General features: G+C 43.0%; 6 protein-coding genes across 8 annotated transcripts; 4 read left to right on the forward strand and 2 right to left on the reverse strand.

The window, feature by feature from the left end:
- Nucleotides 1-3,481: 3,481 nt before the first annotated feature.
- On the reverse strand, nt 3,482-23,536 carry LOC120953738 (phospholipid scramblase 1-like). Of its 3 annotated transcripts, none has more exons than XM_040373955.2 (6): nt 23,196-23,536; nt 5,577-5,731; nt 5,379-5,496; nt 4,130-4,617; nt 3,889-4,047; nt 3,482-3,824 (listed from the first exon to the last, which is right to left on the reverse strand). In XM_040373955.2, the coding sequence occupies exons 2-6, from the start codon at nt 5,718-5,720 to the stop codon at nt 3,777-3,779; spliced, it is 957 nt and encodes a 318-aa protein (XP_040229889.1). In that variant the 5' UTR covers nt 5,721-5,731; nt 23,196-23,536; the 3' UTR covers nt 3,482-3,776. The 3 variants fall into 3 exon arrangements, with proteins under 3 accessions (XP_040229889.1, XP_049463355.1, XP_040229890.1); XM_049607398.1 differs by lacking the exon at nt 23,196-23,536 and adding an exon at nt 6,833-6,901; XM_040373956.2 differs by lacking the exons at nt 5,379-5,496; nt 5,577-5,731; nt 23,196-23,536 and adding an exon at nt 4,724-4,837.
- On the reverse strand, nt 6,907-7,787 carry LOC120953739 (farnesol dehydrogenase-like). The gene is made up of 2 exons (XM_040373957.2): nt 7,184-7,787; nt 6,907-7,090 (listed from the first exon to the last, which is right to left on the reverse strand). The coding sequence occupies exons 1-2, from the start codon at nt 7,748-7,750 to the stop codon at nt 6,917-6,919; spliced, it is 741 nt and encodes a 246-aa protein (XP_040229891.2). The 5' UTR covers nt 7,751-7,787; the 3' UTR covers nt 6,907-6,916.
- Nucleotides 10,362-11,503, forward strand: LOC120953742 (farnesol dehydrogenase-like). Its single transcript, XM_040373960.2, has 2 exons — nt 10,362-11,154; nt 11,228-11,503. The coding sequence occupies exons 1-2, from the start codon at nt 10,588-10,590 to the stop codon at nt 11,396-11,398; spliced, it is 738 nt and encodes a 245-aa protein (XP_040229894.1). The 5' UTR covers nt 10,362-10,587; the 3' UTR covers nt 11,399-11,503.
- Nucleotides 13,006-14,855, forward strand: LOC120953741 (farnesol dehydrogenase-like). Its single transcript, XM_040373958.2, has 2 exons — nt 13,006-13,695; nt 14,562-14,855. The coding sequence occupies exons 1-2, from the start codon at nt 13,129-13,131 to the stop codon at nt 14,736-14,738; spliced, it is 744 nt and encodes a 247-aa protein (XP_040229892.2). The 5' UTR covers nt 13,006-13,128; the 3' UTR covers nt 14,739-14,855.
- Nucleotides 15,062-17,396, forward strand: LOC120953743 (farnesol dehydrogenase-like). Its single transcript, XM_049607401.1, has 2 exons — nt 15,062-15,733; nt 17,160-17,396. Exons 1-2 carry the CDS (start codon nt 15,167-15,169, stop codon nt 17,325-17,327), a joined length of 735 nt encoding a protein of 244 aa, XP_049463358.1. The 5' UTR covers nt 15,062-15,166; the 3' UTR covers nt 17,328-17,396.
- Nucleotides 17,493-18,541, forward strand: LOC125906825 (farnesol dehydrogenase-like). Its single transcript, XM_049607400.1, has 2 exons — nt 17,493-18,199; nt 18,285-18,541. The coding sequence occupies exons 1-2, from the start codon at nt 17,633-17,635 to the stop codon at nt 18,456-18,458; spliced, it is 741 nt and encodes a 246-aa protein (XP_049463357.1). The 5' UTR covers nt 17,493-17,632; the 3' UTR covers nt 18,459-18,541.
- Nucleotides 23,537-24,691: the final 1,155 nt, after the last annotated feature.

The following is a 24,691-nucleotide window of genomic DNA, read 5'->3' on the forward strand; positions in this document are numbered from 1 at the left end:
AGGCTAATCGTCGTGACCGCGCACCGGCAGCGGCATCCCTTGCGTATCATGCGCATGGCGAACTTTATGCCCCCACTCCTCTCTGCCAAAAACAAAAAAAAAAAAAAACAGAAAATAGAAGCGCCACCACACCAAATTTAACCGAAAACTACACCGTTTGTTTCGGCCGTGTTTTGGGTGTATCTTCATCAATTTTTCCACCAGCGGTTTCGCGATCAATTTATCAGCCGCAGCCGGTTAAGCCGCACGGTGATCGGCCGCCGTTTTGTGTGTGTGATCGGCCGGAAGAAGAGCAGGGGGCATTGGCATAAATTTAGCCTACTTTGGGGCCGGACGGCGCTTTTGGGAGCGCTTTTGTCGGCTCGCATCTCAGCTCGCACCCCGCCGCGAAAGGCTTTGGACCCTTTCAAGGCCAACCCTGCTGGACGTTTGGGGAGAACGTTAGCGACGTTGCAGGGGGGGGACGGTAGCGGCATTTTAGGGCCTTGCTCGTTTTCTCGCACGAGCGATAAATCGCTCACAGCAGGAGCATGAGATGAAGGGAAAAGTAAGAGAAAGAAAGAGAGAGAGAGAGTAGGTGGAGGACCTGTTTTTTTTTGCCTGCTTTGTGTCGTTTCGTTGATCAAACAAACAAACGATGAGAGCGGAAAAATTAGCTCCATTCCTTTCGGTACAATTTATGCAGATCACTTTGCGCTGTTTTGTTTTGATCGTCGCGTTTGGAGCATCCTTTCCCCGGACAGCCAACAACCCGGGAAAGATTTAATTTAAAGAGCATATAATTCCAGGATGATGATCATGATGATGATGGGCTGCTTACGAAAAAGGTTGTGTGGGAAGGAAAAGGGTATGCGAAAGGTTCGAGCGAACGTTTTATGACCGATTGTCGCTTCCTTTAGAAGTTTGCTAACACGCGCTGTGTTTGTTCGGGCTTGCCATTTAATTGGGAATGTATGGTTTATTGTAGTAATTCCAATTCCTGGATGATCGTTGTATGTCTTATACGATCATGGCAGAGGAGAAGAAGTCCACCAATTAGAAATCCTTCACATCACGGACTGATGCCATAAAGCAAATTAATTTGACATTTTAAGCATCAACAAACTTATGGTTTAAGTATGTAACATTTGGAAGAATAACACAACTTTTCGAATGCATCTAAAATTGCCCAAACATCTCAATTTTACCCAAAAAGTCTCAGCAGAAGATGTTTTTATACTGGATTTAATTGAGCATTGAAGGAAAGGATTGAAGACACCAGAGTTCGCTTCTGTTGTCTTCAATCCTCTCCTCCAATGCTCAATTAAATCCAGTATAAAAACAATGTTCACCTAATGGGAGTCATTATTTGCACCCAACAAGCCGCCACAGCACCTTCAACCCCAACCGAAAAAAGGGTGATGAATCGTTTGGCTCACGCGATTTATGGATTTAAAATGTCGGCAGCAATACAGGAAGCAAACCTCGATTAAATGACGTCTGCCGTTTGATTGTACCAGCGCACAACCACCATTTGGCCATTGACCGATGCGGCCGTTTATCTTCTGCCGATCACCGATCACTCGAGTCGCGATCGGTGGCGATCGTACCGCGCACACCAGTGCCGCCCGTTGAATGCAGATAAATGAGCGCCATCGGCAATTTCTTCCCCCCCCCCCGCATAGAATGTGTTGATTTGGAATCGATTTTTATCGTCTCTTCCCGTGGACGGAACCGGCCACGAGGACGCTGATCGTCAACCGGGTATCGTACTCGTACTCGTTTGATGAGTTCCGAGATGGTGGACGGACCATCGAACCATCAATCATTCGTCAGCGCTTATCAGGCGCTTGATTTTTGCGCAGCTTCCTCTTACCATGGGGTGGTTTTTTTGGGACTTTTAGCTCGTTTTCTCATTCACCTGTTGGTTCGTTATGGGCGCTTTTTTTTGGTTAGTTTGTTGCTGTACGCATCTTTGCCAAGCTTTTCCGTGCACAGTTTGAAAGCACGAGACCTTGGAACGTTGCTGCAGGGTGACGGAAAGCGACGGCAAAGGTAAAAATAAACAAAACAGATTAAAAATACGGCGGAAGATCGGAGCAATCGGGCCACGAAAAAAAGGGAAATCAAATCAAGCCTTTACTTGCTGCTGGGGGAGCATAAATCAGGAGTGATAGAGAGAGAGATTAATGTTAGTCGGCCCGAAGCGACAGCTTTCGGCGTGATTTTCAAGGTTAGTAAGGTGGTCCTCGTTTTTTTTTTTATTTTTTGAGGCGGAATTAGTAGAACAATCAGCCACCACGTTTGCCTATCGGAAGCGGGATGCAGATTTACGTTGTAAACAACGCCCCGGGTGCTGATTAGCGACGGTGAGGGTAACACAGTTCTGATCATCTGATGAAGCGATCAATCTTTATTGTACAGAAATGCCTTTACAAGGTTTTTGTGGGTCTGAAAGAAATGAAGATGAGTTCGTACATCGTACACAGCAAACACAAACAGGTAGCAATGGTGTGGTCACACTATAAATAATGCTCTGATTACGCTGCATACTAATGGTGGTTTATTACACCTCGTAGCATAGCACGATCGTACCTGTATCATATTTATGATTGTTAGTATTTAAATAAATTAGTCTACTATTTATCGCGCGATGAATTATTCATCGTGTTTCCGAAAACGCGTTTTGGAAAGCATCCTAACTTGGCGCAACCTTTGAAACGTGCGCGACGTTCCAGCACAGCGCTGCTCAGGCGATTGCATACTTTCAGGCGTTTTTGTTAGCTGCTCGAATGAGCGGACTCGAATTTCACTATGGACCAAATCAATGTGGCAGGTGCAAAATTGTACGTTCATTCTTTACCATTTCCTTTGCTTTATTCATTTTTGATGGCTAATTCGGTACAGTGGTATAAATATATTTAAAAAAATACCCTTGAAACCAAATTAAGTACCAAGTGGTGTTTTATTTATTTTTTTTTCTTTCATATTACAACATCGTTAGTAGGAAAGGAACATGTGCCTTGACAAGAAAGTTGTACATTTGCTGTAAACTCGTTAAGCTACTCTCGATGAAATCTAATCTCATTAGAATCCCTGTCCCAACAACAACAAATAATCCTGTTGGCAGTGTGTTTCTGTGTTGGCACTGTTCGGTAAGGTGTAAAGTTCCGTTTATTTAGTGTTTTATGAATTTTAAGCTTTTCTATCTGAATAGAAGATCAAATCGATGTTTTACTGTATCGGAAAGAGTACGAGCAGTAATGCTGCTATCCCCTTCTAATAATTCTGGTTGCGCGTTCGAGTATTTATTTTCCCTATCCTAGTAAACAATACAATTAAGCGATATTATTGTGCAGTAGCTGTAAATTGTTGATTTCGTAAATCATTCATTCTCTGACTGTAGCTTAGCTCATACAGAGAAGGAAATTAAAAGAAGTTGAAACTTCACATTGATCATCAAGTGATATTTTATAAAAAAAAGTCATCCCGAAATAGAGCCTTCTCTTCAAAATACATCTTTCACTTTGTGGCACCTACGAATTGTATATCATCTACCTTTATCTGCATCAAATGTTTAGTTTTCCTGAGATTTATCGTTACATCAATCCACTCCACTCTCATCTACGGCACGGTACGGTAAGGCAATATTTAAAAACCTGAATTGTAAATGCAAAGTTGTAGTTAAATCTCATCTCAGAGTCCTTTTGTTGAGGTTTGGCGAGTTAAATTGTAAGGCTCCGCAGCATAGCAAAGAGTTGTTTCAGAAACAATATAGCCCAACTCCAACTGACCGTTTAACGGCGTACTTTCTTGTTGTCGCTGCTCTCAAAGTACATGTAGTCCTGCAAGTACATGAACAGACGTTAATATGGTCTCAATTTCCAGCAAGCTAACGCTACCACTTACAATCAAAAACAGTGCCCCGAGCATGGTGGCCTTCACCCTCACGTCCAGATCCATCGGGAAGTTGATGCCGAAGTTGTCCGCATCGGTAAAGTGCTCCTGCACGAAGCCGGTCCACTGCTTCGTCACCTTACCGACCTCGGTACCATCCTTGGTGAACACCTGGAGCATGATTCGTTGCAAAAAGTGTAACACACACATATTAACATCTACACATCATACGCTCACGACTCAGGAAACTTACGGCAAACTTGATATCGCTACACGGACACTGGCACACCGGGCCACGGATCGTTAGCACCGTTTCGTTGTTGCGGTCGCGTATGTCAAAGACGGGCCGGCAGAGGCTCCACTTCTGCACTACCGTGCCGATCACGTTGCCGGGCGGTGCCGACACCTCCAGCTTCTGCAGACAGCACGGAAAGCAGCAGGACTTGCAGCGCAGATCGCGGCGCAGATGCAGCACCTCGTTCTGGAAGTTGTCCATGATCTTGATGTCGAAGGGGCGGTCCGGGCCGCAGCACATGCGCGTGCAGCAGGTCGTGTCCTCCACCGCCCAGTACACCTTCTGCCCGAGCGTGTTCTTCACCGTGTACTTGTTGGCCGTCTCGAACCCGGTGAAGGCTTCCAGCAGCTCGACCTGCTGGTGCACCAGCAGCTGATCAACTGCTGTCAGGTATTCCAAGCCAGGCGGACAGTTGGGAATGCCCTGCGGTATAGGCATCCATCCAGCTATTTTGCAGGGAGAAAAGTGAGAAAGATAAAGAGAGATTACAAATGAAGATCTCACGGTCACTTCTTGTTCAATTTCCCAGAACCAGTCAGAACCCTCCAGCACCTTCGCTCTTCGTCCGTTAGCAATCGCTCAAACTGTTGATCACGATCGTTTGCACACACTTCCTTCGGCTTTGCCTTCTCCGTGCGCTTCCCAAGCCGAACACTTCGCACAAAACGCCCACATTTGGCCAACTTTTGCTCCAGCACGTGCCAAACAACGATCACGAGACGGCGCGTTTGATACTGTTTCCGCTTTCCCTCATCGCGACGGGCTCGCGTCCGATCGCTTCCATCTGTCCCAGGTTCCTCGCTCACGCAAAGCCGATCGACCGAAACGCAGCTGGTAAAGTACTCCTGGGGCCGCTTCTTCGGTGTCATCCTGCGCGGAAGTCAGCACTGCAACTGGCCTGACCGGTGTGGCGTGTGGCCACCGTACCGTAGAAAACTTTGCCCACACACATACGCCTGCTATCTAGGCGTGATTCTTCCACTCCATCCCCACGCGCTAGATTCACGTACGCATCTTATCTACCCGATGGTGTACCCCCTATTGCCGATTACACCGCGACCGCGACTGTGTCGGAAGGGATCGAGGGCCCGTTATCAATTGGCCTTTTTGAAACCGTTCGATTCGATGGAAGCGCTTTTGTGTTTTGCAAAACAAAAAGGGGAGGTGTTGCTGAGTTTGTCTGTTAAAGGAAGGGCGTGCGACTTACTGACTTGCTGCTGACCGAGCACGGGCTGCATCTGCATGACGCCTGGCTGCGTCATGATCGGCATGCCGGCCATCTGCGGCACCGGCATGTAACCGGGCGGGGCTGGTGGTCCAGTAGCCTAATCGGAAGATTGAAGATGTTGTTACAGTAGGAGCCAAACAATGCAAAAACTTAAGCGCATTGGTGTTGTAAGATTACCATTGGTGCCATTGGATACCCTTGTGGATTGGTCTGCGGTAGCAATGGATTGGCCGCCTCTTGGCCGAGGGTAGGGTATAAGGGGTTGGCCGGCGGTTGCTGCTGCTTCTCCTCCAGGGGAACCTTTTCCGGTGTGTCAGCCATTGTAATGCGCTCTGTAAATGGCAAGATGATGGAAGAAACTGATGAGAAGTGGAAATCGTTACCTAAAAATTATACAATGCTCATGTTATAGAAGTTGCAATAGCTTTGAAGCCTTTTAAAGTAGAATAGTTTTCTCTAAGTAGAAGATCCAGAGTAACTAAAATGCTTGTATTCTTCGGGAATATCATCATTCATTTGTGATCATAAAGATTCTCAAATAGTTTTAACACTTTTAAAATATAATAAGATAAATGTTTTTAGATTGGCTCAAAAGAGTGTAATACTGAAATATTGCAAACTGAAAAGCGATTTTACATCAATGTTTGGTACCTGTTGAGTTAAGTCTTACTTTAGTTGGCATTGAAGATCAGTATTGAATATTAACGATTCTTTGCTCGATTATTGCTGATTATATTAACTATTTGTGTACCGATCATGAGGCGACTGCGTGACCTAGTTGTACATGCGCTAGGTCGCGGCGAAGGCTGGACATTGTTTGATCCCCATCTGGACAACCGTCCCGAGCAAAAGATGTCTATACGGTTATCTAGTACAAATAAGTTCAGAAAGCAAGTATAACGCTGACATGACTGTGTAAGTTTATACACAAAGAAGTGCAAGAAGAAGAAGAAGATGGTGGACCTATTGTGTATTCCTATTCCAACCTCTTTCATTCCCGTATACCGGTACTAGCGGCATCCAATACTAGCGCCACCTGACGGAACACTTCAAAAATTCAAACTATGAACTCTGAGGTGAGGTGATTTGTGAGGTGGACAAAAACACTAATGATCATCATTAGGAATATGAGTGTGCCACTGTGGGCCACTGTTTCCACTACAGAGTGATACGGCAGATTAGCAACTCCTATTCAGCAGTCGTTGCATCATATTAACGTGAAGTGGTTCTCACGTGTGCACACTACAGGTTGCGCAATCTAGGCATCGTTAATAGTGTAGCTTCTTGATTCTACTTCAATATTCTTTACGAGTGATTGCTCAGCACGTTCACGATAGTTTGATCAAACAAACTAGATTTCTGACTGTAAGCAAAACCACTCTACTGTCTTTGGAGGTGTGTTTTGAGTAAAAAAAAGTTTAGAAATTAATAACCTTTATTGTAATGTTATGCTTTTACACCTTCGCAGTGCAACATTCTGAATGATTGTTGATGAAAAGAGACAACTTGTTTTGAATTTAATTCGTTTCGCCCACCGGCTTGATGATAACCTCGTGCACCTGCACATGAGGAGGCGTCCCGAGCGCATACAGAATCGCACTGACAACATCGTCCGCCTCCAGCATGGGCGTATCTTGAAACTGGTCACCCTCCGGGACCATCTCCGTCCGCACGATGCCCGGGCTGATGCTCTACGAGAAACGAAACCCAAACACAATTCTCAGTATCAGTTTTCGGGAGTACATTCACATCCGACAAAAATGCGCCCGGAAATTGCCACATACCGTAACCTTCACCCGCGTACCTTCGTTGCGCAGGTCATTGCGCAACGTTTCCGTTATCGCGGTAACGGCATACTTGGATGCACCGTAGATGTTTAGGTTGGGAAAGCCGATGTACTTGTGGCCGAGGATGCTGTTAATGTTCACGATATGGCCATCGATCGAGCGGCGCTTCATCGACTGGAATGCCTCGCGACTGCACAGCACAAGACCCATCACGTTCGTGTCCAGTACCGTGCGTAAGTCTGCCCCATTGCCCGCCGTCAGCAGCGTGCAGGTCAGTTTCGACACACCGGCATTGTTGATCAGCACGTCCACACCGCCAAACTGATGATCGATCAGCGCAAAAGCGTCCACTATCGATTGCTCACTGGTCACATCACAGCGGTGGGAGTGTATTCGGTGTGCCACTTCCGGTGGGACAGTTTTCTTCAGCTCCAGAACACGCTCGGCACGGCGTGCCAGTCCGATCACGACCATGCCGGCGGTGGCCAGGGCTTTCACTGCCGTTGCACCAATGCCCGAGCTTGCACCGGTTACGATCGCCACCTTTCCGATCCAGCGGTCCATTGCGTACACTATTGGGGCGAGTACTGTGCCTGAGGACTCAAATAGGGCGGTGTATTTATGGGTGCTCATGATAGGTCTGATGTCATACGATGGGACAGGGGTGTAGTAGATATGTATCTACAGCTAATTTGCTTAACTGAAGGCGCTCGCCTCATGTACTTGAAATAAGAGATGTTTGCCGGGTTGAGAGGAAGGAGACACGACAGAGGCGCTAAATGACCCTACGTTCGTTAATGATTCCGCTGAGATGCGTTTTTGTTTCATGAATTGAAAATTGTTATGTAAATCGTTCATTTATTACTTTATTGAAAACTTAATTCGTTATGACATGATTTTACGATATAAATTTTTTTATAGATGATTTTAGGATATATTTTTTTTATAGCATACACTAAGCCTTATGCTTAGTACTATAACACTAATAATCACCTTTGCTAAACTTTAGTAGTCAGCATGGAGATCATCATACAACACCTTGGGCCAGGAAATGCCTACACTCAAATTTGACCTTCAATCTTTTAGAATACGAGTGAAATTATCAGACAGGAATGTATATTTATAACAAAGCATGGGTCAGCTCTTTCTTAAAATAGTGCTGAAAGCATGAATAAACAAATCGTTAAGTAAACATAGGTAGTAAACATCTTCATATGTAGAACTAGCAACTAATTCCGCTCCAGGGTACTTAATCATTGCACAATGGGCGCTGGTCGTAGCAACTGGTGGTAAGAATGTTTAGTAAAAATCCATAATAATGTAGTTCAAATACCCTTGGTCGTGTAGTTTAAAATTATGTTTTCATCTTCCTCTTGCTTTAGGTAGTTTTTTAAGTTAAATTATTGTACCAATTTACTAACTTAGGTTATTAAGTATGGAAAGCCTATGAATTTAGATGGTTTAAATGCTGTGTTATAGTATAATTACCATTTTTTTCAACTGTTTATAAACCAAAATTTCACTCTAATTCAGTCGAGAAAATGAACTCCAAAATAAATGCAGTGTTTGATGCACAAAACAGTGGTATCATTTATTATTTCGTAATAGATGAATAGTTTAGGAAATAAAAGTTGTGCTAGAATTGATGCTATTTTGACCGTCAAAAACATACAGCGTTTCCCAAGTTACTTTCGAATGTAAATAACATTTTTGACCGCATCCAAGATGCTTTTCAAGAGCAATCAAATGGAGTATTTGGTTCAAAATGAAATTTCAGTTTCAACACATGATTTTCAACACATAACAAAGAACTGTCAAATTCGATCCAGCTTGAGTCGTTTTGAAAATCATGCTGAAGAAATTTGTAATCATTACGATGGAAAATAAACATCAGATTGATGTGGATTAGCATGTTGCACGCGCGGAATAGCAATGTTTACATTCAAAAGTGACTAGGAAAACCCTGTAAAAATTGGTGAGAAACTATTTAGAAACAAAAAAAATATAATTCATCTAAACACGCATTCCAATTATCTATATTTTTTATGAAGAGAAAGTTATCATTTCAATTTATATCTTGAACTTTAGTAAGCAATATTTTTAAAATATTTCCATTGGATCAAAATTATCACCTCATCCTATGGAAAAATTGTCATTCCCTTTTGACAGAAAAACTGTTATACAGGGATTTCCAAGTCACTTTCGAATGTGCACATAATTATTTACCACCTCCAAGATGTTTTTCAACAGCAGCCAAATGGTGTATTTGATTCAAAATGAAATTTCAGCTTTTACACATAATTTTCAATACACCACAGAGAACAGTCAAACACAATCTAGCTTAAGAAGTGTTGAAAATTATGTGGAAGAACCGAATCATTATTATGCTACAAATACAACATTTGAAAACTGTTGAAAAACATTTCACAAGCAATGAAAAAATTTGTAGACATTGGAAATTGGCTCGGAAAACGCATAAAGGGTGTGGTTCTGTATTGTTAGGTCGGCAGACTGAAATATGTTTTGACATCGCATTAAAGTTATTAAAAATAGACCCATTTTACCACAATCTATGATCATAATTTTAATAGATGATGCGATGGAGATAGCAGCTTTACAGAACGAATTTTTTATCTGAAATTCATTGTTCTGTTGTTAGTTTTTTTTACAGAAATAAAGTGCGACTGCATGGCCATTTTGCTCCATATTCCTCTACAGAATTTTACTTCATTGAATATCATCAAGATTTTCGTTGGTAAAATAAATGAAAGATACATTTCCTTTGAAAGATGCACACTGCCACTGGTAAATGTGTTGTTGTTTGAATGTCTGATACTGTTTACATTTACAGACGAAAGTACGTACTTGTTAAAACAATCGAAAAGAAAATGTAGAATTCATAAAAATGAAGATAGGAACAACATTTGTTCATGTTTGCATTAATATAATTTGTAGAAATTTTAGCAATTTAATACATTTTAATAGACAAAATGATTGCATACGGCTGAATAGTAGAGCTGTTTTCATAAATGTTGTTGTCATGCTGATTATTTATTGACTGTATATCTACGATAATGTTGCTCCTTTTTGGACAATAATACGGCTAAGATTGTCTATACCAAGTTGCTACTGCTTCTAATACTGTTATCTCGTTGACCCTTTGTTATGTGCAACCGACTAGAAAATATAACAAAACAAAAACCAATAGCCGCTGAAGAATGCAAACGTTTGAATCAATGGCTCGAAACCACCACAGTTTCAATGTCAAGGGTGCGCAGCATAGCTACCAGAGGGTATATAAACCGACGCGTACGCTGAATCTTCATACTCGTTCATTTTGCAACCGGTTAGAAGCCATTTTTTAGCATTTTCTCAACCACCCCAAGATCCCCATCCCCATCATGGACCGGTGGGTAGGTAAGGTAGCCGTTGTGACCGGTGCCAGCTCTGGCATTGGTGCCGCCACTGCCAAAGCCCTCGTACGTGCCGGCATGATTGTGGTCGGTCTAGCCCGGCGTGTCGAACGTATCGAAGCCCTGCGCAACGAGCTGCCAGCCAACGTTCCCGGCCAGCTGCATGCCATCCGGTGTGACGTCATGCGGGAGGAAGACATCCTTGCGGCGTACGCTCAAATCGAGCGCCAGTTCGGTGGTGTTGATGTGCAGATCAATAGTGCGGGGATTGCGCACCATACGGTGCGCATACTGCAGCCGAACAACACGCAACCATTGCGCGATATCGTGCATACGGATCTGCTCGGGCTGACGCTGTGCAGTCGGGAAGCGTATCTATCGATGCAGAAGCGCTCGGTCGACGGTCATATTGTGCATCTGAACAGCATTACCGGCCACTCGATACCACCGCTCAACACGCTCAACATCTATCCGGCCGTGAAGCACGGTGTGACGGCCCTGACGGAAACCATGCGCCAGGAGTTGCGTTTTGCGGGCAGCAAAGTTAAGGTTACGGTAAGATTGAACCATATTTGGAAGGGGTGTTTAAGTAGGGAGGATTTACGAAGAGTTAACGTTCATTTTTCAGAGCATTAGTCCAGGATTGACTAGGACGCCCATCAATCCCAACAGTGACACCTACACGGGACCGATCCTCGAGCCGGAAGACATTGCCGATGCGATACTGTACGCACTCGGAACGCCACCACGTGTACAGATCCACGAGTTGACGATCAAACCAGTGGGTGAAGTAGAATGAGAAGAGTTACAAACTGAAGATCTGTTGGATCGCTCTCAAGAGGAAGCAATACACTATTGCCCAAATTTGTTGAAATAAACTTTCTAGAATGCTTCTAGAACTTTCTACTGCTCTTTTAAGTTAATTTTATGCTATAAAATTAATTATACGATCTCTAAAAATATTGCAAAAAATAGGAAAAATCCTTAATCTATCCCTGAAGACATATAGAAACATGTTAAAATCGTCAAGTTCATCATCTTCTTCTTCTTCTTTTGGCACAACAACCGCTGTCGGTCAAGGCCTACCTGTACCCTCTAGTGAAGTGAGCTTGACTTTCAGTGACTTCTTGTTACCGTAGCAGGATAGTAGTCAAGTCCTACATATGGGGGCACGGTCTATTCGGGGCTTGAACCCATGACGGGCTTGTTGTTAAGTCGTTAGAGTTGACGACTGTACCACCAGACCGGCCCCGTCAAGTGCGTCAAGCTCATACCTTTCATTAAAATCGTGGAACCTCTTGCAAATCATTAGATTGATCTAGACGAGTTCTGTGACGAGGGATATTGATATATAAATTGATGAATTTCGTGGATTCCATGATGGCACTTTAAAATTGAATGAAAGATAATAGTGTGGGAGCATCTGTATGATTATTGGCAATAGGCGTAATATGAAAAAGCATTTCCTATTACTTTTCATCGCTGTTTGAGAGGCTCAAATCCTAAACGCGAACTTAGTTGCTTTACTTTGTACGGATTCTATTCCATTTAATCACACAATTTAGCGTGATCGGCAAACATAAGAACTCTAAGTTCTCCTAGTTATAAGTCCGATATCATTGATGTATGGCCCTAATAGCCACGGACCCAGGTTGCTCCCTTAGACACCCCAGAAGTGCCATACACGATGCTTAGATGTGTTATTACGAATTGTATTCTAATACGAACGTTCGGTTAGTATTGTTTCAATTATTTCACATTTCAGAAGATCCTAGATTTTCTAAATTGGTAATAAAAATCAAAATGCGGTTAAGTTATGTCAGCTTTTAGATAGGTGTAGATAACGTCGGCCTGACTCGAGATTCCCCAGAAGTTCAAAGGCTATAGATGCAGGGCCAGGTGTACGACTCCATGATAATTGAAAACACACGAATGTTTTCCCGTTTCGAAGATTGAAACTAAGGTATTAAATGTTTGTACATTTTGGCATGGAAGACAAAGCCTCAACCAACTAAAGGGCAGTGAAGTGTACTAGACGAATCTTTAAATTAATATCGATGCTAGTTAAGTCTAAATTAATAGAAATCATTCAAAACATAAACGTTATGTTTCCGTGATCTCTTCCTATTAACAAAACCCCCACTATAAAGTCCAATGAACTCGCCAAATTGGATAGTTTCAATTTGCTGGCCACTGCCACTGATCGCGCATATCTAAAACAACGCACTCATCGCGTACTGGGCACGGTCAAATGGGTAGGTGAACGACGATAACGACGCAACCCCCTTCTCCTTCTCTTCCTCCTCCCCATCGATAACAACAGTGATTAGATTGCATCACGCGGTAGTTTCGGCGTGTGTTCGGCTTTCTAAACGGTGTTCGTCTTCAAGTTCAAACTCCAACCAAACCGTGCATTGCAAAACAGTCGCAACTGAACCGTCGAAGGGTTTGTATCGCTTCTTTCGGCGTTATTGTACCGTACTTGTGTGGCCAGTAAGTGTCAAATAGAACATTCCAAACGATAGCACGATGGAACGCTGGCGTGGAAAGGTGGCCATTGTGACCGGTGCTAGCTCCGGCATTGGGGCAGCAACGGTGAAAGCTCTCGCCAGTGCCGGTATGATCACGTTCGGCTTGGCCCGCCGTGTCGAACGGGTGGAAGCACTGAAGGACGAGCTGCCGGAGGATGCCCGCGAGCGGCTGCACGCACTGCGCTGTGACGTTACGAAGGAGGAGGACATTTTGGCCGCCTTCCGGGAGGTCGAACAACGGTGCGGCGGTGTCGATGTGCTGATCAACAATGCCGGCGTGGCGCGATCGAGTGTCGGCGTGCTGGATGCGAAAAATACGCAGGAGTTGCGCGACGTGATCGACACGAATCTGGTCGGGTTGGCGCTGTGCAGCCGGGAGGCGTATCAATCGATGAAGAAACGGTCGGTCGATGGGCACATTGTGCACATTAACAGCATACTGGGACACAAGGTGATCCCGATGAACACGCTCAATGTGTATCCGGCCACCAAGTACGGTGTGACCGCGCTGACGGAGACGATGCGGCACGAGCTGCGAATGGCGGGGACGAAAATCAAAGTCACGGTAAGTTTGGTTGATTGCTCAAGGGCAGGGGGAGGAAACAATTGCTTGTGGTTTTTGCTTATCTTATCGCCGAGAGATATGAAAGACGATGGCAATGAGCACATTGCTACCGGTAAAGCAGACTTCTTTAAAAAACGCCTCAAGTTATGCAACATGTGTAACAAATTCATAATTTTGAGGCGTCCGTCGTGTTTAGATTGCAGTTGTTTTTTGTTTATATTTTAGTCATCGTTTTAGAGCCGTATAAAGTAGTGATGAGCGTACCGGAGCGCACCTAGTAGGTTCGTTCCGTACCTCAATCGGAACGATTGGAACTAGGTTTAAAATGTTGAACCTATTAGGTACGATCAAAACGGTCAGACTGATCGAAACACCCAGAGTGTCAGTGCCGAAACTAAAACCATTACTACGAACCTCAGTGCCGCCATGAAATAACTTTTATATGTATCAACGTTCCATTCCTTTTTCAAATGAATCTGATTCTTTTCTAGAGATGGGTATACAGAAATATTTGAATTAGATTATAAGAGTCACTATAGAGATTTGAATCATTAACTCATTCTTTAAGGATTCATAAAAACAATGCACAGTCTTTTACAAATTCATTGCGGTTCTAGTCAAGAGAAGAGAGTAAGATAGTAGAATCCGAAAAGTTTGAGTAATGAAAATATTTTAATTATCTGTTCGTGCTGATTTGAATCCACATATTTACTTCTAGGATTTAACTCACTCACTCACTCTTACTCAGTGTGCACATCTGTATGCTGTTCCGTTCTTATATTTAACCTTTTTCCTAACACTCCTTACAAACACCTTCACAAAGCAACCGATAATACTGAACGATCTTTTACTTTCCTTTCTACCAGAGCATCAGTCCCGGTCTGGTAAGGACGGAGATCATCGGTAACAGTGGTGTGCTCAACGATATGCCCATACTCGAACCGGAAGACATCGCGAACGGCATTCTGTACGTGCTCGGCACCCCACCGCGTGTTCAGGTGCACGAGCTAATGATCAAACCGGTTGGCGAATCGCTCGGATAAGTCACCACGTACCGAATTTCGATGCAACAAGCGATCCCAGAAATAAAGAAATTGTTAATAAAATACCATTTGGTACATATTTCGGAATAAATAGTTCGATACCAATATTAAACGAGATATGATGTTGAGTTCTACCTCTTACTCCCGACAATCGATTGAATGACAGGCTTAAAGTGAGTCGTCACTTTACCTTATCGCACGGTAAGAAACAGCAAAAGCGAAACGTCACCACTCAAATGAAACCTCGAGAAGATAAGCAACGTCATCGTTTGAATGTGTGTACGATCAATCTGTAGCAACACCAGTGATGTACTGAAACGGCAGAAACACTTCAGTCTCGAACCGGCTTCCGAACGGAGCGGAACACACGCACGCTTTAACAGTCTGCTCCTTCCTTCGTTTCTTATCAAAAAGCCCGTCACACAGCCATGGAACGCTGGCGTGGAAAGGTGGCCATTGTGACCGGTGCTAGCTCCGGCATTGGTGCAATGACGGTGAAAGCCCTCGCCAACGCCGGTATGATCACGTTCGGCCTGGCTCGCCGTGTCGAACGGGTCGACGAGCTGAAGAAGGACCTTTCTGCCGAGGCTGCGGACCGGCTGCACAGTGTCCGGTGTGACGTTACGAAGGAGGAGGACATTTTGGCCGCCTTCCAGCTGGTGGAGGAAAAGTGTGGCGGTGTCGATGTGCTGATCAACAATGCCGGTCAGTTGAAGCGCGCGGTCAGTGTGCTGGATGCGGGCAATACGCAGGTTATACGGGATGTGATCGAAACGAATGTGGTCGGGTTGGCGCTGTGCAGCCGGGAAGCGTTCCAATCGATGAAGCGTCGCTCGGTCGATGGGCATATTGTGCACATTAACAGCATCCTTGGCCATACGGTTGCGACGACTGGCAAGCTTAACGTCTATCCGGCATCAAAGTTCGCGGTGACTGCACTGACCGAAACGATGCGCCACGAGCTGAGACTGGCGGGAACGAAAATCAAAGTCACGGTAAGTGGAAGGTGTGATGGGGGAGAACCAAACAGACAAACACAAACCATGGGTAGGGCGTACTTTATCTTATCACTGTGTGAAGAGTGCACCAGGGTGCAAATAAGTGGCATCTCGTTAGGCTGGTTTCTACGGAAGTTTGTGCTAAAATGTGTAAAACAGTATGAAAACAGGGAAATTACCAAATTGAGGTCCCATATGAACCAAGGAACAGGTATCTTCCATTTACGTTTGTCTGACGATCAAAGAGATTGTATGCTTTATGTCGAGGACCTCTAGGCTTCGTCCAAAAACTGTTGTAATCTACAAACTCTGGTTAATATCTATACTGTTTGGTGTCGATGAACAATGATCTTTTCCTTTGTCCACAATAAGTGTGGTGAGATTTCGTCTCGGCCTGGAGCAGATCCCGTTGTACAGACGCCAACTTCCTCTACTTATCTGACTGTCTATCCTGCTTATGAGTACACCAACAAATTTCAGCCAAGCTCATTAGTAACTTAGACGGACCTAGACCGACTTCAACTCGCATGTTGATCACGTTATCAACAAAGATAACAAATAATTAGGACTCATTGTTGTGTTTGCGTCCGAAATCAGAGATCCCAATTTGTCTCAAATCTCTATACTGGTGCTAAGTTCGATCTACTCTGGAATACGTCGCTTTTGTATGGTTTTGGTCAGGCTCACTTTCAACATTCATTAGGCCCCTCTTTCTTTTCCCAACCTTCTGTTGTTGCCTTCTTGGGTTACTCCCCCTTGAAGAACTATCTTTACACATCCGTTCAAAAAGATTCATCACAGGTCTCCTGTTAGTTGAAACTTGATGTTCTTCCTCTCCTATCCGACATCACTCTATATGACCCTTCTCGATGACTTCGTGACAGATCTCCCCATCCTGCCATACTCGCTGCGGTACGGAACAATCTCTCTGGAAGAGTCTTATCGGCCTTCAAAATTTGTTTCACCCGGTTTGCTTACAATGTCCCAGTGTCCTGCCTTCTTTTACATCTTCGTTACCTTTACCTCTCTCTTTTCCTCATAATCTGTACACACCTTTCTCCATCTCTACCGATCATTAGTAATACAAGGTTTCTTATGAGTTTTTGGTTATTTCCCGAAATTTGATGGATTCGTCTCACAGTTTATTAAGCGTCTTTCACACATTGTTCAATCATTTTCACGATTTATTAGCATCGTCCAAGCATTTTTGAAACAAAATTCAAAGCAATTAAACAACAAACAAAAATCCTAGCCATTCATAGCAACCAAAAAACCAGTAAGTAGCGCCATCTATTGTCGAGTGGCAATACTATCATCCCGTTTCTTCGTATTGTACATTTTCTACAAAATTAAGCAAATAAAACCCAAACCAACCGATTTGCACCACTTAACCTTGTGCTTCCTTTTGTCCCATACTCAACAGAGCATCAGCCCGGGACTGGTCAGAACGGAGATGCCGCCCAGTACGGTCTTTGCCGAGGAGCCCTGCCTCGAGCCGGAGGACATTGCGGATGCCGTTCTGTACGTGCTCGGGACACCGCCCCGGGTACAGATCCACGAGCTGACGATCAAACCGGTTGGTGAAAAGTAGGGGCAAAAGGGGCATATAAAATTATACACCCAAAAATGGCAATAAAACTCGACAGCGGAATAAATGGAATATGTTTGTTGTGTTTTGTAAGTCACTATTGGTGTGCGAAATGTATTAGGATGAAAGCATGAATCGTTATCGAATAGAATTACAGATTGATATCAGTTATCATTTAGAATGAATCCTCCAAAGTATTTAGACCAGTGCCTTGATGGATTAATTTCTAATCATCCGTAACAACACACAGCACCGATAAGATATCATCCGTTCCCAAAAAACGAACTCCCTTCTAACAGCATTCCAAAATGGATCGTTGGACTGGCCGGGTGGCCGTCGTTACCGGTGCCAGCTCCGGTATTGGTGCGGCCGTAGTGAAATCACTCGCCAACGCGGGCATGATCGTGATCGGCCTGGCAAGGCGTGTCGAACGGGCGGAGGAACTGCGCCAACAGCTCTCCGAACAGGCCGCCCAACGGCTGCACGCGATCCGGTGTGATGTAACGCGGGAAGAAGATATAGTGGACGCTTTCGACCAAATCGAGCAGCAATACGGTGGTGTTGATGTGTTGATCAACAATGCTGGTATTGCGCGAAGTGGAATCAATCTGTTCACTCCGGGCAATGCCGATCCGCTGCGTCAGGTACTCGATACGAACGTGATGGGTGTGGTGCTGTGCAGCCGGGAAGCGTTCCAATCGATGAAGCGCCGCTCGGTCGATGGACATATCGTGCAGGTGAACAGTGTGGTAGGGCATACGGTGCCCGCATTCGCTAGCTTCAACATCTATCCGGCATCCAAGTTTGCAGTGACGGCGCTGACAGAATCGATGCGCCATGAGTTGCGGATAGAGGGAACGCGCATCAAAGTGACGGTAAGGAATGGTTTATAGCGAAGAAGGTGAAGTGAGGTGATGATAGCTTATCGTTTTTTTTTTTCGTTTTGCGGTCTTTTGGTAGAGTATTAGTCCGGGACTGGTCAGGACGGAGGCGGTCCCTAGTGAGCTGAAAACGGGCCAGACACCAATACTGGAACCGGAGGATATTGCGGATGCCGTGCTGTACGTGCTGGGCACCCCGCCGAGGGTACAGGTCCATGAGCTTACCATTAGACCCGTTGGTGAAATGATGTGAAATGAAACGTACAACGCTTCAAAATGTGGCCATGCAAAAGTCAACTGGGTACTGGTAGGTGGTCTTCAAATAAAGAAATGAAGCAAGAAAAAAGCCTTTTGTGTCGAGTTTCTTAAGGAGAAATGTTGATGTTGAGGTATTTTCTTCCAGCCCTATAGTCATCTTCTTGAGTTCTGATGTTTATAATATTGTAGTACCGGTCCTAACATAGGGTTATGCATTGGTTTTGGTTGTTTTTTGCAAGGATTATTTGATACTTCCCCATTTTGTGCCAATGCAATGCCAATAAATCCTAAAACAAATGCAAAAAAACTGCAATCAACCAAAAAACGATGGGAAACCCTGTAATGAAGCCATTCACATCTCTTCCTTTATCAGCCTGTTTCTGCCCTACCCATGCGTTTTTGGTAGTGATGACAAAAAGGACGGATCGAATCTACCAGGTTCATTGAACCTTTTGCAAGTGAAATAAAAAAAAATCACAAAATTCATACAGGGCTTTCCATGGATTCTCTTAGTTGTGGGACACTATCTTGACTCTTTCTTATGGAATGGGAACTTCATATGATGGAAATTGGACTGTATGGTTCCCCTTTTTGGGTAGGCTTCTTTGGAAATTAATATTAGAATTGTCCAGCTAGGATGCTATAGAGTACAATTCTCATTACATTAAGTTTATTTCACGTTAAAAGTGACTATAAGTAACTAATAAGTATACTTAAGTGTAGACTCACAATTCCTCGCAATTAATTTCAGTGCGATATCATTATCGAAATTTTCAGGAATTTCTTAATAATTTTCGGTACAGAATAAAAGCATTGAGCATATGAAAAGGGGGTTTAATTACATTATAAATCCAGAAAAAGCCAAAGACATACAAAGAATCTGCAATCACTAACAGTCCATGAAATAGGAAGTAACTGCTTGAAAGTTGTTTCATTTCGTCCACTCGTCAGTCGTAAGAAATGTTTTTTTAGAAACTCCAAGTGTTTGTATAATTTTCAAGAGCTCATCGTATACATAAATACAATATGTTGTTTGCAGATGGTTTACGTGGTGCAGGTATGCTAATGGTTATGACATGTTTGACTGTGAAAGTCCCGATACATCCCAATATGTGAAACTTGTACAGCTGATGTGTGGCACATGGACAACAGAAGCTCACTACATTTCCGTAGTAAGCAGTGTTCAGGAAAGGACACAGTGAATAGTGTTCAGTTCCTTGCTTAGTGATCGTTCTTGTTCAGTCAGGATTGGAACGAACATCGACCTCAATTCCTTTCGATTATCCCTCTGGCGTGCCTCAAGTGAGTGTCTTGCGCCTTGTACTGTTTACCCTTTTTGTCAATGACGTCTATTCTGTCTTCCCCAATGAATGTTTCCTGATGTTTGCAAACGAGTTAAAATTGTACCTCCCGATCTCCTCCTCCACTAATTATTGTAGCTACAATGTCATCTTGATTGTTTCTCCACATGTGGTTCATCCAGTGGTCTTTCGTCATCCCTTCCTAAATGCCACTTTATCTCCTTCTGTCGTTCTCTTAGTCCTATTCTTTTCAACTATGAATGTTGTGATACGTCTCTCCAAAAGGTATCATCGGTGAAAGACTTAGGTGTATGGCTGGATGATAGGCTTACCTTTTCTTTGCACCTTGACAATACCATAAGTAATCGCTCATGGCGCTCTTGGTATCCTCCGTCGCATCGGATTCGATTTTTCAGATCCTGCACGATTGAAAGCTTTATACTGAAGGCCTAGTTACAAGAGTTGGCAAACATAAGGTGGTCTCTTTCATATTTCTCTTCCATACTTAAACTCGACAGATAACTAAAATCATTCACGCGTTTGGCACTTCGTAATATCTTTGGCCCTGGTTACCAGCTCTCTCCTTATCCCGTGCGCCTAAAGCTCCTGGGACTTGACTTGAGTCAATTTTTGTTATCTCTGTCCTGCTGTGTCCTCATCTACTTTCCTCTATAAATCTGTATGTCCCGCCCCATTTCTTATGCTATCGTCTTCCTGTTCCTAAACGTCGTACGCAGTTTGGCAACAGTGATCTCCTCCATAAAGGCCTACGCCTCTCCTCCATAAATGCCGCCTTTATTGATGTGGCCGGTCAGTTTGATTTCAATTCATCACTTGCTGCATTTAGACCTCGACTTCGATCCCATGCTTTCCCTCACCTTAAATTCCCTCGTTTTCTCGCAGTATCATCGTCCACTCCCACTCCTTACTGGGTTTACTGGAGTTTTGAGACATATTATTCGTTAAACCAACCATTCCAGACATAATAAACGACAAATAAACGAAAATTAAAAATAAAATCTCAAAACTAAAAGTGCAATTTTTACAGAAAAAAAACATTAACCAATCGTTGACGCAGTTAGTTAACATTTGAGAAAAGCAAGAGTGCGCCTTTGAACGTGCTGATAAACAAAAATAAAATATAAATAGAAAATCTACATTATTGGAACCTCAGCACTATAATTTCATTGAAGCAAAAGAACGATCCTAGTAGGTTCGGACCGATATTCCCATCACTACTAGTTGCTTCTAGTCCATAATCGCTTGTAGTGGAGTGGCAATTCCGTGCTATTTCTTAGACATTTTACCAAACAAAGACTTAATATGCTTAGCCATAGATACAATTATAAATAGAAAAATGACGCACCGTACACAAAACACATGTTTAGGAGGAAGCATATGCTACCCAGCATTGACGATCATTAGCAAGATCGCTGTTCAATGGGTGTTATACGGTCGATGTCGGTTCGTTTGATTTATTACTATGCGGCATTCAAGTGTCTCCATAATTAATGTTTCAACTGACTTAAGTTAAGAGTACTTTTTACATTCCTAATGTTAAATATTTTCCGCAGTTAGGAGATATTATTCTTTTGATAATTCTTTCATTTGCTCTAGATTACCAATTGATTTATTGAACAATCATTTTAAAGTCTTCCCCTAATCTTAATGATTGAAAATTCTAAGAATCGTTCTCTATCGCGGAGAATTGTTCTACCGAAAACTGGCTTGCCCTCTTTATGTGTTTGTGTATGTGAAGGTCAAGCCCCATAACTTTCATCACATTCCTCCTATTCCGCAGCGCCTTCGGTACGGTGCATCTGGTATTAATTTAACTTCTTAACCTCTCTCCCACCCCATGACCACCCCACACAAAAAAAGCCATAAAGATAACCGGCACACAACGTTCACGCACAAAAAAACCGTCCCACAATGCCAAACTGCCAAGTGGAAGCATCCCCTTACACGCCATTCAACCGGGGAAAGCAACGGGGGAGTGGGGGGGGGGGAGGGGAGGAAGAAAGGGGCAAAAAACAGCTCCATTCTCTCCGCCCGGCCGTACGCTCACTTAATTATGGGCCGCACACATTTTTACTTTCCTTTGCAGCTAGGAAGAAAAAAACGCATACGTTTACTATGAGGACAACGACGTCATCGAGAGACCGGGTGGCAAGTGTGTGTGTGTGTGTGTGGCCAAGGCCACTGTGTGTTCCTCCCTGGGAGTGTTTTCACGGCTAAGAGAGAGAGGCCGAGAGGGGTGGAAATAGTGGGGAAATTCTCCAATCGCAATGATTTGAGTTTCCCGACCGAGTGGGGTTTTTTTGGAATGGACGGAAAGGCACGCATAGGGTGTGGTTCCTTCTTGGCACACCCCCCTCTCCGCGTATATGACATTCTAATGGGTGTGTGGATGGGTTGTGACCATGCTTCGATAGTTGACGCGCGCATGAGACGGTCGTCATGAATTTTCCAACCGAATGAATCATCAATCAATCAATGGTTAACCTTCACACTGTCTATTAGTTGAAGATCCAACGTTGGAGATTGTGATAATACACCAAGACTTGGAAAATTGCTAGGTTTTCATTTGTAAAATACATAAATGGTAGTTCAAAGCATAATCATAAGATTAGAAACAAGATAAATAAGAAATTCATTTAAAAAAATACATAAAAAAGATAAATAAGTTAAAATAACAGCAAACAAAGATCAGAATCGTTAAATCAACAATAAAAAAAAACAAATAAAAATAGTAAATACCAAAAAGATACTGGAAAACACGGAAAAAGACAAATAGAAGACCAAAAAAGTTAAGTAATAAATGAAAAAAGAAAATAGAATAGAAAATACAGCCACCACAATACGAAAATATAAGTAAATCAAACCAATCCATCTCACAGAATATACATCACAATAATTGGGCAGTCCGTTGCGAAAGCCACATCCAACGGCTAACAGATCGTGGAGCATATCCAGCATCATGCATCTTTTGTGCACAATTCGTCCCTTCCCGGGCATGAGACTAATGTAATTGTGTGTGTATGTGAACCGGTTCCGGCATTTGTTTCGGACGCCCGGCAATGGGAGTAGGAGTCCAAAAAGTGCACAGCAATAAAAGAAGCAGCATTTGAGGCAACATTTTGCACGCTTATTGCCCACTCTTAAACTTGGGAAGAATATTTTTAAGACTGAGCGACCTAATAAAGACACTAAACTGTTCCCATTTTGATATTTATAAGACGAATTTCACTTACAATGATGCTTGCACTTGCTTATTCAATGATAACACATACAAAAATGGGACTTGATTAAACACCTAACAGTGAATTACATTGTATTTGTGTTTAGCTTTTGCAACAAACGTATGTTTTAGAAGAAAAGAAATCAAATTGTGGTAAAATAATTATAATAATGTCACTTCATTCACTTACCTTATGGAATTCACTCGCTCTCGTTTAGCACGCTTGACAAAGCTTTGTTAATGTTGCACTCGCGTCAATAAGTTTGGAATTTTTCCCACAAAAAAAAGTCTAATTTGGTCACACAATTTGGCCCCCCATAAACACACACACACACACACAAAATGTTTCACCACCTACTCGCTAACCTACACATGAACACAAAAAAGGCACAACACAGTATAGCTTCCTCAAATGCACAAGCTTTGATCGAAAAGCTGTGCATCCATCTATCCCCCGGGCATACGGAACAAAACACAACCAGCCGCCACTGCGCGATGTTCGTCTGCCGAAGCGCCACAGAACATTAATCGAAACGATGCGAAAACTCGCCGGCATGTCGCGCCGACACGTCGCGCAACCGGTTGAATAATGCTGCGAGGGGAGAGGGTGTGGAGGAAATGGGCAAAGAGTGGTCGAAAGAATTGGCAAAAAAATCAACTCCCGGCTCTAAACAAATGCCTATGCTGGTATGATTTCACCACTACTACTACTACTGCGTAATGTTACTACTACTACGAATGCAAGCAGGCAGAACTGTTTGCAAACGCCAATAGAAAACCCGGCTAATGCGTGAACATAATAATCCTTTACATGCGTCAAGCAGCATAGGGTCGTTGAAATATTTGACTTTTTTCGCTTTTTTTAATGATGACAAGAGGCGTTTATTTTTTTTATTGTTATAGTTTTAGTTTTTTTTCTTTCTAGACTTTATTTCTCATCCTATTTGTACAAAATTTATGTTATGTATCATTTATATTTGTTTAAGATTGTTTGTAAATTTATTAGTTTTTAATATATGTTCTTACATTTCAGAACATTGTTTGTTCTTTTACATAACAACTTTAATAGCTTTTTCATATAGTAAAAAATAAATATTTGAAAACAAGGAAAAGAAATGAAAATAAAACCAATTAGATGAACAAAATGAAATTGAAGTAAAAACAACAAAAACAGAAAATATTATCATAAAATCTAGGAAAAGGAAAGGAAAATATAAACAACAAAAACATGAAATATTATCATTTAATTTAATGTTAATAACATAAACTCATTTAATAAAACAAAAACATAAGCAAATTAAGTAAAAACGGTAATGAAAATGGCTTAAAACACAACAGAATCACAACATATACAAAGAGGTATGTTATCCAAGGGTTTATAGAGCATCGTTCGCGGGTGATGATCAAGTTAAGCGAAATTAAACCGGGCTCCAAAATTTGGCCATGCATGCATGCGTGTATGGGTGCCATTTCCATCCCTCCACAACACACAGGCGGGTGGGTGTGTGCGTTTACCGGTTCCAGAGATTGTTTTTATTTTTATTTTGGGGAGCAGCTTCATCTTTTCGTGTTTCATTCCGGACGAAACAATCCGCCGAATGTGTGCAGAAGGAGGGTATTGAAAGGGGTTGACCGTTACCATAAGCAGCATCACAGCAACACGCTACACAGTGCAACCCGTCGGTG

This window comes from Anopheles coluzzii, chromosome 2, assembly GCF_943734685.1.
Source record: "Anopheles coluzzii chromosome 2, AcolN3, whole genome shotgun sequence".
Taxonomy (NCBI): Eukaryota; Metazoa; Arthropoda; class Insecta; order Diptera; family Culicidae; genus Anopheles; species Anopheles coluzzii.